The sequence below is a fragment of the Zootoca vivipara genome, chromosome 17 (genome assembly GCF_963506605.1).
Source record: "Zootoca vivipara chromosome 17, rZooViv1.1, whole genome shotgun sequence".
NCBI lineage: Eukaryota > Metazoa > Chordata > Lepidosauria > Squamata > Lacertidae > Zootoca > Zootoca vivipara.
Genome location: NC_083292.1, coordinates 4,620,257 through 4,635,975, shown reverse-complemented (window position 1 = coordinate 4,635,975; position 15,719 = coordinate 4,620,257). Strand labels below are relative to the sequence as shown.

General features: G+C 41.2%; 1 protein-coding gene across 3 annotated transcripts in view; it reads left to right on the top strand.

Moving 5' to 3' along the window:
- The window catches only part of IFT81 (intraflagellar transport 81), a 73,410-nt gene that overhangs the window by 17,144 nt on the left and 40,547 nt on the right, over window positions 1–15,719 (top strand). For all 3 annotated transcript variants that reach the window (XR_004691461.2, XR_004691462.2, XM_035098556.2), the window contains exons 6-10: window positions 238–303; window positions 628–738; window positions 1,840–1,924; window positions 8,300–8,463; window positions 12,351–12,446. Coding sequence is in view for 1 of the 3 variants with exons in the window: in XM_035098556.2 (XP_034954447.1) it covers window positions 238–303; window positions 628–738; window positions 1,840–1,924; window positions 8,300–8,463; window positions 12,351–12,446 (522 nt within the window). In the remaining 2 variants the exon portion in view is untranslated. The remainder of the gene's footprint in view (window positions 1–237; window positions 304–627; window positions 739–1,839; window positions 1,925–8,299; window positions 8,464–12,350; window positions 12,447–15,719) is intronic.

The window sequence follows — 15,719 nt, the reverse complement described above, 5'->3', positions numbered from 1 at the left end:
TTTTTTCTTCTTTGAAGCACCAACAAATTCTATAGGATTTGAAGAGTACCTCTTTGAATATGTTGATTTGATTTTTGATTAACCTGTACAAAACTAAGAGGTAATATAATTAAAATCCTGAGCATAAGTGATTCAGTTACATGAATATTATGATAGAGTCTTCTCTTAGTCCCAGGTGTGTAGAAAAATAACTGATTCTGGTGTGTGTCATATTTTTTCTGTGTTGACGCTTTCTAGGATATCACTGCTATGGAAGAGGAGAAGGATCAGCTGATGAAGAGAGTAGAGCGTCTTAAGAAGCGTGTAAGTGGGAGAAGCAAAGCCGTGGCATTTGGATGTCATCATCCTTGGCTTGCAAGTGGGACTGGGGAATGCAAACAAGGATTAAGACTAACATGTTGCACGCCTTGGGAAGGAATCAAATGGCTAACCGGAGGAAAGAGAATCTTCCCCTCAGGCAGCAGTCCAAAACTTTTAAAGGCCTTGAGTCCAACACTTCAGTGTGAGCTCCAAGAAGTGTTGCATATGGGGAGGAAGTGTGGTGTGAATCTGTGAGACACCTGATCGCCCTAATTGATTTCTCAGCTATGTAGCAGTTAACTTACTTCACTTATCCTTTTACCGTAGGTGGAGACAGTGCAGAATCATCAGCGGATGCTTGAAATGGCAAGGCAGCTTCGAGTAGAGAAGGAGAGGGAGGAATCTCTCTCACAGCAGAAGCAAGAACAGAAAAATCAGGTATCTGTGCAAAAGCATGCCACTTAAATTAAGGGTGTTTCCCCCCCAATAAAATAAAACCTAACTAATTTTTGTAAATAAAATTGCATTTGGCTTTTTAAAAAAATGCCAATATTGTCATTGGATGATGGCACTCCTTGTTTACAGAAGTTTAAATCTAGTCTTGGTACGAATTTCTATTTAGATTATGGAGAAATCAGGGGTGTCATGGCTGTAAATCCATGTATGCTTCTGGATACCATATGCTGGGGACAAAAATCAGGGAAGATTATTGCTTTTATGCCACTGCCTATGAACTTCCAGAGATATCTAGTTGGTCATAGTTTGAAAACAGGATGCTGGCATAGCTGCCAAGTCTCCCGTATTCCGCGGGAAATCCCCGTTTTTCCTGCTGTCCCCAGCTGAAAAAACGGATTTTTTTGTTTTTTCCCGGTTTATTCTGGCGCGGTGGCCATTTTGGAACTGGGGGGAGCATGCTCAGAAGCGACTTTTGATGTTGCTCCCAGTTCCAAAATGGCTGCAGCACGACTTCTGGTGCGGCGGCCATTTTGGGACTGGGCACAGCAGCATCAAGTCACTTCTGAGCATGCTCCCCCCAGTTCCAAAATGGCGGCAGTGCTACTTCCGGTATGCTACTTCCAGTCCGATCCCTTATTTTTCAGAGAGGAACTTGGCAGGTATGGATGCTGGGCTAGATGGACAAGTTTCTAAAATGGTCTTCAAAATTTAACTCCTTGGTGCAGTGATAATTGGAGCTTGATACATTCATCTGATGGTGGTGTGGTCATGTGTTGACCTTTCCAATAGACATTTCTAGCTGCATGCTTGGCCAATGTGGGCCAAAGGTTTACCAGGCCCACCAAACAATTCCTGCTCTTGGTTTGCTCAATGGTACAGCTGGTTGTAGCACTGTCTTGCCACATCTGCCATCATAATGCTTTCTAATTCCTTCCTTTTAAAGGCTGAGGGAAGGGTTATATTGTGTGCATTCTCAGCCTATTCAGTAGGGTTTGCATAGATGTTTCCTCCCTTTTTGCAAATTGCTATTGTGTACGTTTCCAAAGATTAAGCTTATTAATAGATCTGTGCATATTTTCTAAGCTTTTTCATGCAGAGCAGAGGCTGCAAAGAGTCCAACTCCAGCTCAAGGATATGCGTCATGCAGCAGTGGATTCAAAGCCAGAAAGTAAGTAGGAGTTCTAAAATGTCCCCCCCCCTTGTCTACTGCCAAAAACCTAGGATGGACTTTTTAAAAGTCAAGAAAGATATAATTTATACCCTCCTGAGTTTACAGTTTCATATTAAAGGTTTGGCTTGATGTACAGATTTTGGAAGATCTGGATATTACAGATAAGATCTGTACATGACTATATTCATAACACATGAGCTTTTTCATTGCTGCTGTTAATAATTTTATACTAACCTTTTGATCCTTACTTTATAAATGAAGCCAAAATATGGGCAACTGTATCTGTTGAGTACTGTAACTACACCTGTTCATATTTGTCTGTTTTTACTCTGGTCTCTTCTTTGACATTGGCTCTGCTCAGAGTCAATAGCCTCTTGATTCCTCCTCTACCTGAACTGTTTCTGTTTAAGTCAGTCATTAATAAGGACTTTGTAATTTTAAGGATCAGTGCATGAGATTGCTTGTTTTTCCTTCTCCGTCCCCATACATTTTCCCTTTTATGCCATGTGTTTTAAAATGTTAACTTGTGGGCTGGATCTTTCTTGTATTTATTATTGTTTTAATTGCTCTTATGTAAGTTGCTCTGGGAACATTTTCAATGGAGGGGTAGCGGAATACTTTCAGTAAAATAAATAACTGAATTGTAATAAGCAGCTAGATAATACCAGATATAACCTCTGGCGTTATAAGGGATGGTGGGACTTTTGTATTTCTATATACGGTATACTTGTCTTCTGTTAACTCTTCTGTAATACGGTATATAATGCAGTGGTGCCTTGCAGAGCCACTGTGAAGCACTGAAGAAGATGTAATGGAGCCAGAACTTTCCACTATTTCTCTTGAGGTGTAGGGAGGCTAGTGTAAGAGAATACATCTGGTTTTTTGAATGAGTGAGTGCCAAAGTGTATTGTGCAGGATACAATTTATGTTTAAGGCTAGTTGGTCCTGCAGGTGGGACTTCAGTTTCAATCAAAAAGCCGTCTTTGACCACAGCCATATTATAATCAGACTGCCTGCTTATCCTTATCAATGTCTGTCTCAGAGTTGAAGAATTAGTATTTTTATCCTCAACTAATTCTGCTCACTTTCCCCCTTCCCTATCGGATTATGTTATTTTTTATGCAGGAGCAAGAGGAGGACACTCTAATTTTTGCTCTCGACTGAGCATTCACATTGAAATGCCATGTAAATTCCTAGCCAGTACCACTTTGATCACATTTTTGCTGTTTTGTAGTAAGCGAGAGAAAGGTTTATTTTAAGGGAAAGCTTTAAGTCCTTGTTTTCAGGCACTCCTCTTGATGACATCAGTGTGCAATTAATAAGAGAAGCCTAAAGCCCTGCCAGAACATTTTGCCATTAAGAGTTATTAGTAGCTTTAAAAAAACAAAAAACAAAACCCAACAACTTCAAGTACATCAGCTGAAAGATGACGTATTGTACGATTTTAAAAGTTTAAGTACTGAGCGCCATCTGTTCCTCCTCGGTTTATATGAGGCCTGCCATCCTCTGCATAGTTTCTCAACTGTACGTTATGCTGAGATAAATGGGTCTTTCCTGCAAGTAATTGATGATAAAAAAATGTACCGTCATTAAGTTGAATACCAGTTGGTTATGATCCACCTAAAGTTAAGCATTTTAAACTCTCATTGACTTCTGAATGCTGTGAGGTGGTTTCTGGTTAGTGTGACTGGCCTGCTGTTGAGGCCCTGATCTCACAGTGGAGTGGTGAGATAGAACGAGCCACACACATGACTGCTCTTAAATGATTGCTGCCAGGCATTGTGGATTCCAAATGGCAATCTTGTTTTTCTGGGGAGCTCTGGGCAATGAAACAGGCAGGACGACGACAGCTGGAGTAAAACTGGTGTAAATCTCAGGGTAGCAACAACTGAACACAAATGAGAACACAGAATTGACCCTACCATGTAGTGTTGATGGCAGCAAAGACTACTTACTTATTGGTCATTGAAGAAGTGTAGCATGCAGGAAAGGGTCATAGAATCATAGAGTTGGAAGAGGCCACAAGGGCTATCCAGTCCAACCCCCTGCCAAGCAGGAAACACCATCAAAGCATTCTTGACATATGGTTGTCAAGCCTCTGCTTAAAGACCTCCAAAGAAGTCCAAAGGAGGGTCAACTCCTCCTGGAGGTACAGTCAGCACTGACTGATAGATCGGGTGGTGGTTGCCAGCTAAAAGGGGAGGGAATCTCCCACCAATCGCCATTCTTGTCTCAACTCTAGTGAGACTTGGAATCCCACCTTTGCCTGCCTGAGTTCCATTTGAAATTAAAGACCTTTCAGTGCATTCCATACATTTTGAATCCCCCCCGAGCTATGTTGTTACTCCTTTACTGCTAACTTAGTGACGTGCTGTTGTAGGTAGTAGGGTTTGAGCACCAATTAAAGAACACTGCTGGACTCTGGATCTCAGAAGACAAGTGTGTCTTTTGACTTGAGCTCTGCTGCTTGGAATTTTGTTTGAAGATATGCATTTAGCCCATGTATTGAGAAAGGCGCTGAAATTTCTAGCTGGGGCAAGTTCATTAGTCAGGTCTAGTCAGGTTAAGCTTTCTATTTCCCCATGTCTGAACAAGCCACTAATTCACTCTTCCGGAACCTCTCTTATAACCATGAAAAATTGAACAGAAAACATGATGAATCACTATTAACAGCTTTTCACATATGTCATTGGCAAAAATGGAAGTCAAATAAGCTTAAGGCCCTGAGCCAAGCACACTATACAGCTTTCATGCATAAAGAGTCTAAAAGAAAATGTTTTTTTTTAAAAAAAATTAAAAGCTTCTGAAGTGGATAATGGAAAGACCTAAAGTGCTCTCTATTATTTTCCCTTTGGCTTGAGAGTTTGTAAAAGGCAATGTTTTCAGAAAAAGTTCAATTAAGCTGCCAAAATGAGAGAGAGAGAGAGAGAGAGAGAGAGAGAAAGAATTAGGTAATTCCTTTCCCTATGTGACTAATTCCACAGAAAAATAAAAAAATTCCTTCAGTAGCACCTTAAAGACCAAGTAAGTTTTTATTTTGGTATGAGCTTATACCAAAATAAAAACCTAGTTGGTCTTTATGGTGCTACTGAAGGATTTTTTTATTTTATTTTGCTTCGACTCAGACCAACACAGCTACCTACCTGTAATTCCACAGAGTTTGAGAACATTTTACTCTATGTGCAACATTCAAAGTAGGCTAGGCATCTGTTGTTCTTTGTGTGCGCTTAACCACCAGTTAGTTTTCATGTTTTACCTGGTGTCTCTGGTGTCTGGCATCAGTGGAAGCTTTAGAACAGGCATCCAACAACTGCGGCCCTCCAGATGTTTTGGCCAACAACTCCCATGATCCCTAGCTAACAGGACCAGTGGTCGGGGAAGATGGGAATTGTAGTCCAAAACATCTGGAGGGCCGAAGTTTGGGGATGCCTGCTTTAGAACAACCTTCTTCAACCTGGTGTCCGGTTGTAATCCAAAATATCCAGAGGGTACCAGGTTGAAAAAAGCTGCTTTAGAGTAAACATCTCATTTTAGAAGCCTTTTTAAAAAGAGATGTTTCTAATAGTATGTTCTATATACCGTATTCTGCACTCTAATCTCTGTTGGAGAGATCTGTTGTAACCATATCTCATGTTTTCCTTATATGAAAGTTAGAAATGCCTTTTCTAAATTCATTCATCTCCCCACTTCCATTACATTTATATTCACTTTTCTATTTGAAATCGTATCATCACTAAAATACTGAAAGGTTAAAACACAGCAGCTATGAACCAATTCAGCATAAAATTCTGGGAACAATATTTAAAACAATGACCAGGAGTTACAATTAATCCACCAACAGCTATTGCAAAGGAATGCTGAAAAAATTGATGTCCTTTGCTTGCTGAAAAAGATTGAGCCAAGCAGACATCCCTTGGAAGCATATTCCATAAACGTAATGCCACAAAAGAGAATGCCGTGGGTGTGGGTGTGTTTTTTTTCCACTTGGAAAGTTAACACTTCCCCCCTGCCTGTGAAAGCACACCATCAACCAGCTTTAAAACGGGAAATTTGCAAAAGACCACTGCTTTAAGGCGAGCTTCCTTTATATTTATTGTTCAAAATATATTTTGGAAAGTTGTTTGTTCTCTATGCATTTGGACACCTCTTAAGATATTGTAACCAAATTCCGCCTGCTTGTTCCTAAGATCAAGGAGCAGGGTTTTCTTTTCCACGTTTGGATACAATTGGATGCCATTTTGAATTCAAGATGGCAGCCTGAACCTTCAAAATGCACAGATGTTGGGGGGTTCTTAACATTCCTGAACAATCCTGGGTACACAGGTACTAGTTTAAAATATTTCTGTGCTGCCCTTCAGTTTACCAAAACTCCCATGTGGTCTCACCAGCATCATAAAAACAAGATCATGCCTGTTTTTAGAAGCAGAGAACAGTCTGTTCTCAATTTTTGAATCATCTTTGCACATTTAGAATATTTCTAACATAGAAAAGAACACCTAGTGAATATTCCAGAACTTAGGTGTCCAATAAGCTTAAGATTAGAGCATGAATGAGGGAAATTGTACATTGAGGAATCTGAGTATAGTATTCCCAGGAATGACACCAATTTCAATTTAATGAATTTTCACATTACAGTCTGTATATGACAGCCCAATTTGTAGCCTGATTCTCAAGATCTTCAATCCTCACAAGCCTGGGTGATGTTAGAGGAACTTGAGTTGTCAGGGCTCCCATCCCAAATGATACGACAGAGGCTGTTATGTATAAGTAAGAAAGCTTTATTCAAGGCTTACAGGTCAGGTTACAGGTACATATGTGGTTAGAGAGTTCGAGAACAGCAGCAGGAGTCCAAGAATGGACAAGCAGCCATCGCCCTCCACCTGCTTTTAAAGGTGAGAAGTAGTGCACTCACGAGATTCTCCCTATGAGAGTGGGGGCACTTGGAAGCAAGTGCTTTTGTGAGGGGCTTGGGTCTATTTCCAACAATGAAGGTGGCGCCAAGTTCCTGGTGATGGGATAGAGGTCAGTCTCTCTGGCTGCTGCTGCTGCTGCTGCTGCTGCTGCTCAGCTTCGCTCCCTTGCTAGTCCTCCCGTGCTGCAAGGAAACCATCCCACTCTGTGGATGGGACAAGACAGGGAGCCAGCAGGACTGCCTCTGTTTCCCCAGCTCTGAAGGCAAAGGAATGGGAGCCCTCTTGGACTGTTCCCTGCTGACAGCACCCTCCTCCTGCTCTCCTTCCTCATCTGTCACCCCCAGCCCCATGCCAGGCGGTATTGAGGGACTCACAACAGCAGTGTGCCTTGAGGACCATACCCATACTCAGTATTGCCAGTGTAGCTGAACATTGTAGCCCTGTTCTAAATAGATACCTGGTAGGATTGCTCTAACCTTTTTCACTGTGACATGCCTTCCCCACCCCTGTCTGAATTTCATACATTCAGCTTAGCCTTTGCATAGTGGTTTACACATAGAGAAGACCTACGTGACTGATGTATGCACCGTAAAATCTTGGACATTCTTATGATAGTCCTTTTCTTCTGGATTTTGAGATGGTGTGACATACTTGGTTCATGTATTACAGCATTTCTCAACTGCTATGAGGGAGAGTGACCTACTGTTAAAACCTAAAATGTAACCCTTCATACTACCCCTGCAAATATTAAGAAATTCATAACCAAATCACAAGGTGGCAAGAATTCAGGCCTGCCTAGAAGAGAGGATTTGTATAGCTTACTAAGTTATATCCTACCAGGTTGTGTTTTCATCCATATACAGTGTAAATTGCAGCTCACGAGACTCCTCGTTTGCAGCAGTGTTGTGTCCTTTTCTGTCGCCTGGGACATGTGTGTGTGCCAGGCAGGGGCAGAGCACAGAGGGTCAATAGAACCTCCTGCGCCAGGCCAGCCAACGCTGCCAAGTGCATGCACACGGGGTGCAAAGGTGCAAAGCCCACACACCAGTTCAGCCCTGGCCGCAGGCTGAGTTGTGCTCCTGCCTGCCTGTGCTTGGAGGAGCCCGGCCGGCCAATGTAGCACTTGCTGGGCAAATCCCCCCTGACACTAGCCAGGGGGCCGGGGCACTGCAGCCAAGCCAGGCCAGGCTCTTGGACCCAGAGACCCCCAGTGTCAGGCAGGATGGGATGGGGATCCCTGCATGGGGGCACCTAGCTCACGCCCCCTAAAAATTGTGCACTCGGGGCTATGACACCCCTTCCTTCAACCAAGCCCCTGCTTGTTTGTTGGTACAGAAATTAATGTGTTTGACTGCTAAATAGTTTTGCTTAAATTACAACTATTACAGTGTGGGACCAAACTGACCTTCTTATTACTTTATTTAGGTATGTGTTCATATTGTTTGTTTTGGTTTTCCAGGCTTAATGAAGAGACTGGAAGAGGAGACAAAGTTCAATACATATTTGGTCTCTGAAAAATTTCCTAGAGAACTGGAAATAAAGAAGCAGTCGCTGTACTTCTTGCAGAAAGTAGTTGCAGAGCCAGCAATGGGCCAGACTGATCTCAACGAGCTTGAAACCAAAGTATGTTGACAGGGAGAAAGTTCAGTTCCCATGTTTAAGGGCTCAAAAACATCTGACTAATTTATTTTAAAAGCAGCTATTTCTTTGTGCATCTTACCTGCTCCACACTTCTGGTGGTTGGTCTATAACAGCGATGTCCAACTCCCAAGAGACTGCGATCTACTCCCACTGTAAAAACACTGGCAGTGATCTACCCATTGGAGTGATCAAAGCTGTTGAGTTTTTTGGGGGGAGCCCTCACCAAAGTAGTTGAGCTTTTTGAGGGGAGGTAGACTGGTATATAACATGGGGCACTGGTATATAACGTGGGGTGCCTGTTTGCACTCTGCTTGCTGCTGGGTTGTAAAGAGACAAGAGCACTTGGAACCCTGTTCACTGGACATTTGGAGGTTATTGTGTCGTAGTTGGGGGGAGGGCAGCGTGTAAATAACCTGTATTACTGGCATCTTGAATAAGAGGGCATTATAGTACTGCATGCCCCTTCTGAGGCAAACAGATTATGTTTTGGGAGTGGGCTGAATGTAATTGAACCATAATGTAAAAATGTATGTGACCAGACTCAACATGCTTTCTGCTGGCCTGTGGTCAGATTTTTGTTATCCCTCACTACATCCATTAATATTTTAATTTGTTCTCTGGTTTAAATCATAAGGAAATTATTTTAACTTTTTTTCAAGAAACTCCAAGGTGCTCACTAAAATAAACATGCAGATTATTACTCACAGCTAATTAGGAAATTATATTACTCATTTTGCATTTCAAAAGGTCATTTCTTCACAGCCTTATGTGTTAGAGTAATGTCCTCTCAGGGCTTGCAGGAAAATGGAGAAATAGGCTCCATATATTTCTGCAATAATTTGAATGCTGAGTGTGATTGGCATTCACATTGAAGTAATAATGTACAGGGTCCTTTTTTTGTTTTAGATACTAACATTATGACTAATTTGGCATAAAATATAGCATAGCAATTTTCCTTCTTATTGCAGCATTTGAAATGTTGAAACCTAGAGCTTGTTAAGGCTCGATAATTGACTGCAATACCATTTCTTCTTGTTTGGGGGAAATCTAAGAATAGGTAAAATAGAATACAAGATTTTCAAATAGATGATCTTGAATAAGCTCCAGATATACTCTGACATTGATCAGAGATGTAGTAAGGGAGCTAGGAAGCACCCTGCACATAGACACAACCAAAATTGGGCCTGTGAGTGAACAAATCCCTCTCTTTTTTTATTAGGTTCACTGGGATTTCCCTTCCTTTTGCAGGTGTGCTGAACTTGTGGTGTGGATGAGCATAACTGCTCAAAGATTTTAAAAAGTAGTGAATTCAGTATTCTGATTAAGTTTTTGAGGTTTTCAGAGAATCACTAGACAATTATAAAACATCTATAACATTGCTGTTAAGGCTTCAGTTATAAGCTAAACTGATGGCCCCAAAACATCAAAATTAAATTGGGATTAATTCCCATTCAAGCTATTTTTGTTGGTGGCAAAAAACTTGAGTCTCAATACTTTCAGTGGGACTAAAAGCACAATCCTATGCTCAACTGAGTTCAAGGGGGCTTACTCCCTGACACGTGGAGAGAGGACTATCGCCTTAAGTCACAACTAGGATAATTACTTTCATATTATCCTTAATTAGCTGCACGGCCTGCATCCGCTATGATGGAACCCGCTGTTCACCATGGCGGCAGCGCCGGAAGTCAGTCATTCCACATTTATGTCCTGCTGATAATTTTGCAAACATAAGAGCCCCAACATTCTGAACTCTCTCTCCAGTGAGGCCCACTTAGCCTCCCCTCTGATGTCCTTTCATACAACTCATCTTAATTGGTTTCATCTGCTCTTCAATTTGATTTGATTTGATTGATTGAATTTATATACCACACTATACCCAGAGGTTTCAGGGCGATTCACAGAACAAAGTCAAAATATAAAACCACAAAATATATAATCAAAATAAAACAACTCAATAACCCCCATATATAATTATACAAATATAATTATTATATATTTATGAAATGTAATACAGTATATGTATAAATGCAGAATATAAATTGAAATCAGAGAGAGAGAGAAAATCGCTGCTGGATCAGCTCAGGGCTTTATCTTGTCCAGCATCTTGGTTTCCCACAGTGGCCAGGAAGATGCCTCTGGGAAGCCCACAAGTAGGGCATAAAGGCCATAGCAGTAGGAAGACTCACGTGACTCGTGGTAACAGATTCCCTGTCAGCCCTTGATTTAATGTATACTATTGTTGTGTATGGCACTTCAAGGACTCATTTGCAACAGAACTGCCTATGCACCAACTGAATGTCCAGGAATAGACTTCTGGGGGTTATCCCAGGATACCTCTGGGCTTCCTGGACATTATCCCAGGGCATCCATTTTATATTCATGAACTGGAGCTGCAAATGTCCCTTTCACACAATGTCTTCATTCATGAAACTCCAAAAGAATACAAAGTCCTTAGCAATTGTATATTAACTCAAAGTCTTTTGTGAGTTCATTCCAAATAAGTCCCCCCCCCCCATCTTTCGGTGTAATATTTGAATGCATTTGTCAAAAGAACTGTGGGTATAATGGCCCAGTTTGCACGTCACATTAAGCTGTAATTAAAATAAACTAGTGCATCCTGCTGAAACTGCAGATCCTTTGCTCCTTCCCTGCTTCTGCAACTGCCAGGAAACCATCTGCAGTCTGGCTTGTTTTGTTGTTTGAACAGGGGCTCATGGTTTGTGTTTTTCTCCAAACAGGCCTAGGTTTGTTCTTTGCTTGGGAGATGCAAACTACAGCCCAGCTTCAGATAATGCAACAGAAGGAGTGCAGGAATAGTGAAGCACCCACTATTTCAGCTATTATAACTGTGGTTTAAAGTGATGTGCAAACCAGGCCAACAGAATTCTATACTCACTTTGCACTGAGATTGGAAGGGGGAAAATAAGCACCTCCTATATGAGGATGTTGATATTTGGAAATCTTTCAAGTGCTAAGCCATGAGCCTCTGAGAGAACTTGTTTCCAAGGTCTATGTCATGATATGGTCTCAAAATCTTCCTGCAATACAGCAACTTTCAGAGGGATAGCCATGGTCTTTGTTTTGCAGCAAAACTAGCAAGGAGCCTTGTAGCACCTTAAAGCCCAACAGATATGTTTGAGTTGAAGGAGCTACATATATATTTGTCATATAACAGTGTGCTAAAAGTGAACAAACAGGTATTGGGGAGTTTATGCTATTTGCATCCAAACTGGCTGCCTAAAGAAGCAGCCTAGTGAGCTAGAGTGAAATGGAGTAGCTTTGTCCTTGCTCTGATTTCTTTTATTTTAACAAGTGTCTTGATTTATATCCAGCCATCCCACAGGGTTCAGGGCAGATTACAGAAACGGGCTGTGAAAAAGGAGCGTCTGTGTCTTTTCAAAGCACAGTTAAATTGCAAGAAATTGTTATGGGGAAAGAAAGAGGCTGGAATTTCAGACAGTCTATTTATGAATCGCGACTGAATGAAAAGTTCACAGAGAGAAACACTTTGCAGAATGGGTCCACTAGCCTCTTTGCTTTTTGGCTCAGAGAGTTTGCTTGCTAATAAGGAATTTAAGCTTTTGGACTGGGAGGCTGAAGGGAATGGTGATATTTAAATAAATAAGGAGTAATTGCTAATGACATGTTTCCAGACACCCTGTGTGGTTTTGGAAAAGTCACTAAAGATTCCTGGAGCTACTTTTTTTAAAATTAGATCTGATACTGTGCTTAAACCCATTACTGACATTTGAAGCAATTTCTGGAAGTCTCTTCTGTTGCAGAGCAATAAAAATGACATAATTTTGCATTAGCTGTGAAAACCTTTTCTCAGATGACAAGCATTATTTGTGTTTTAATCTATATTTCAGATAAATGAGGTCAACATACAAATCAATCAGTTGATTGAGAAGCGGATGATGAAATATGAACCAATCGATAGTAAATTTTCAATGTATCGACAACAGGTGAGCACAAAGTCTTCTCTAAAGAGAAATATTGTTTTGAAAAATCATTTATACACAGCCCTTCATCTTAAGATCTCAGGATGGTTCACTTACCTTATCATGAGGAGCCAATTGCCTGTGAGACTTTGAATTTTGCTTATATTTTGATTTACAAATTTGATGATAAACCCATCTATATAATGTGAGACAGCTCCAAAGTCAGTGATCAAAATGTTGAATTGGGTACATTAAAAAGGTAGGATATCTGATTGTGAATGTGACCTGCAGCATCTTGTTTAAGTGAGGGATGTGTTACAAGGTTAAGAATGCTACATAATGTGCTGGTACAAGAGACCAGCTGGCTCCTAATATAAAGTGCTGACGTCCCTTGGATGAGCCATTCCAGGAATTCAGAGCGCTTCTCTTGGTCAATAACATATGGCAGACTCCTCTCAGCTCCACAGGGCACTTGTCGTCGGCTTTACAAGATCACCCCATATGTTTTTAACACAATTTGTCACCATGGGCCTAGTTTGGAGAAGTGAAAGGCATGGATACCGTAGAAGCTGAATCACCATAGATAGACTATAGAAAGCTTTTTAATTCAGTGAGTGGAGGCTGTTCTCAAAACTGCCTACACTATTGCTGTATAATCCATGTTTTAAATAAGAAAAAAACAGCAGGCTTGTATTTAATTTTTAGAACTCTGTAACATAATCCGAAGCTGCAGCCTTTTGGTTCTTGCGATAGTATAGTAATGCTCTGGAAAGCATTATTCTGTTAAAAGCAACACTAAAAATGCTGCGTAAAAGGAAATAATGGATTGTGCTGTTTTAAAAATTATTATATTTATCCCAAGGAGGCCTGAATGAAATTATATTGTTCATTATATTGTCTGTCGCCACTTAAATTGGATTCTGTATTTCGCCCGTCTGTATGATGACCTCATAGAGTCCTGCTAATGGGTGGTGGGTGATGGGTGGGGGCATAGCTCAGTAGGAGAGTGCAAAGTTGGCATGCAGAAGGTCCCAGGTTCAATCCCTGACATTTCCAGTTAAATGCTGCAAGTTGCCTTGTGCAATTGTGAGACTAGATGGAAATGTTTTAGATAAATAAATGATCTTAGGTAACGGGTGCAAAAGACCTCTGAAAACTGTTGTCCATCAGAATGTTAATGCATGGTGAAATATTAATATGTTGTGCTCTTAAAATTGCCACTCCTACCATTTTCAGGAACTTTGTTCTTATATTTGTCTGATGGAAAAATGTTATGAGAATCTCTAAATTAAAACTACTGTACAACAGTTCAGAATAATAATACAATGTGTATCCCTCTGGCTATAATACCCACACTTCTAGACTATTTCGACGTTTTAACATCAATATTGCAGCGCTTCAAGAGACTCGAAGAGCAGGTAAGGGACAACTGAAGGAAGAAAAAGGAGGCTACACATTCTTCTGGAAAGGTCTATCTGAACAAGAACATTGAATACATGGAGTAGGCTTCGCTATCAAAAACAACCTTGTGAAGCTCCTGTCAGAAGTCCCTACCAGTATTAATGAGTGACTCTCAACCCTTTGAATAAAGCTCTCCAAAAACCAACAGGCTACTATTATAAGCGCTTATGCACCAACACTGGATGCCGATGAAGACATTAAAGAAAAATTTTACTCTCAGCTGGATACCGTCCTATCAGAGACACCTAAGGAAGATAAAATTATCCTCCTGGGTGATTTTAATGCAAGAGTTGGGCGAGATTTCGATCTGTGGCCTGTGACTATTGGGAAAGAAAGAGTTGGCAACAGCAACCAGAACGGAATCTTATCACCAACACACTCTTTTGACAGAAAAATAAATTTAAAACTTCATGGAGGCATCCTCGATCAAACCACTTGCCTCTCTCAGACTATGTTATTGTCCGTGCTAAAGATCACCATGATGTGCTCCTTACCAGAGCTATGACGAGCGCCGACGACTGCTGGACAGATCACCAACTAATACGCTCCACGATAGCTATCAAGATTATACCTCAATGCAGGCTTCAAGGAAGGAAACCAAGGCACAAAATGAACACTCAAGCCCTTCAAGATCCCTTTAAGCGGGATAGCTTCCAAACGACTCTTAAGGACCATCTGCTTTCAGAATTCCCGGATAACATTGAGGAACACTGGACCAAGCTAAAAACATCCATTATTGCAGCCTGTGAACAAACTATTAGATACCAAACCAAGAAACACCAGAACTGCTTTGATGAGAATGACAGTGAGATTGAACGCATGATTGACAAGAAAAGGAAGGCCTTTCAGATCTGGCAAAGAGATAGAAACTGTGCCACTAAGAAAAAAACCTATGGCAACGCTAAGGCTGAGGTTCAAAGAAGAACCAGAGAACTAAAAAACACCTGGTGGATAAGAAAAGCTCAAGAGATCCAGCACTTAGCCGACACTCATGATGCACAGAGTTTCTTTAAAGCCACAAAGACCATCTATGGGTCAATAAATCATGGCATATGCCCCCTACGCTCAGCAGACGGTGTCACACTTCTGAAGGCTTTTGACCTAAGGCTTTTGATGCTGTAAATCGTAATGCCCTGTGGACTGTCCTTCTGCAAATTGGCTGCCCAGATAAATTTGTAAACATCATTCGGCTCCTCCATGATAATATGACTGCAACAATCGCAGATAAGAATGGCTCTCAAAGTGAACCATTCACAGTGGGATCAGGTGTTAAACAGGGTTGTGTTATTGCCCCAACTCTATTCATTATTTTCATTGCCATGATCCTACACTTTGTCGATAGGAAACTCCCCACCGGAGTAGAAATCATATATCGAACAGATGGAAAGCTCTTCAATCTGAGCAGGCTGAAAGCAAAAAGTAAGGTTACCGTAACTTCCATCATAGAGCTTCAGTATGCTGATGACAACGTAGTGTGCGCACGCTCAGAGGATGACCTCCAAACCATCCTAAAAACTTTGCAGAAGCTTACAAAAAGCTTGGCCTATCACTCAACATCCAAAAAACCAAAGTGCTGCACCAACAAGTACAAAACAACCCCTCTGCAGCGCCACAAATCCAACTCAGTGGTGTAACGTTGGAAAATGTTGATCACTTCTCCTACCTAGGCAGTTATCTTTCCACAAGGGCCAACTTTGATGCCGAAATCCAGCATCGCCTGAGCTCTGCAAGTGCGGCTTTCTCCCGATTGAAGTGCAGTGTGTTTGAGGACCAAGGACATTCGCAGGGAAACCAAAATGCTTGTTTACAAAGCTATTGTACTACCAACCTTACTAT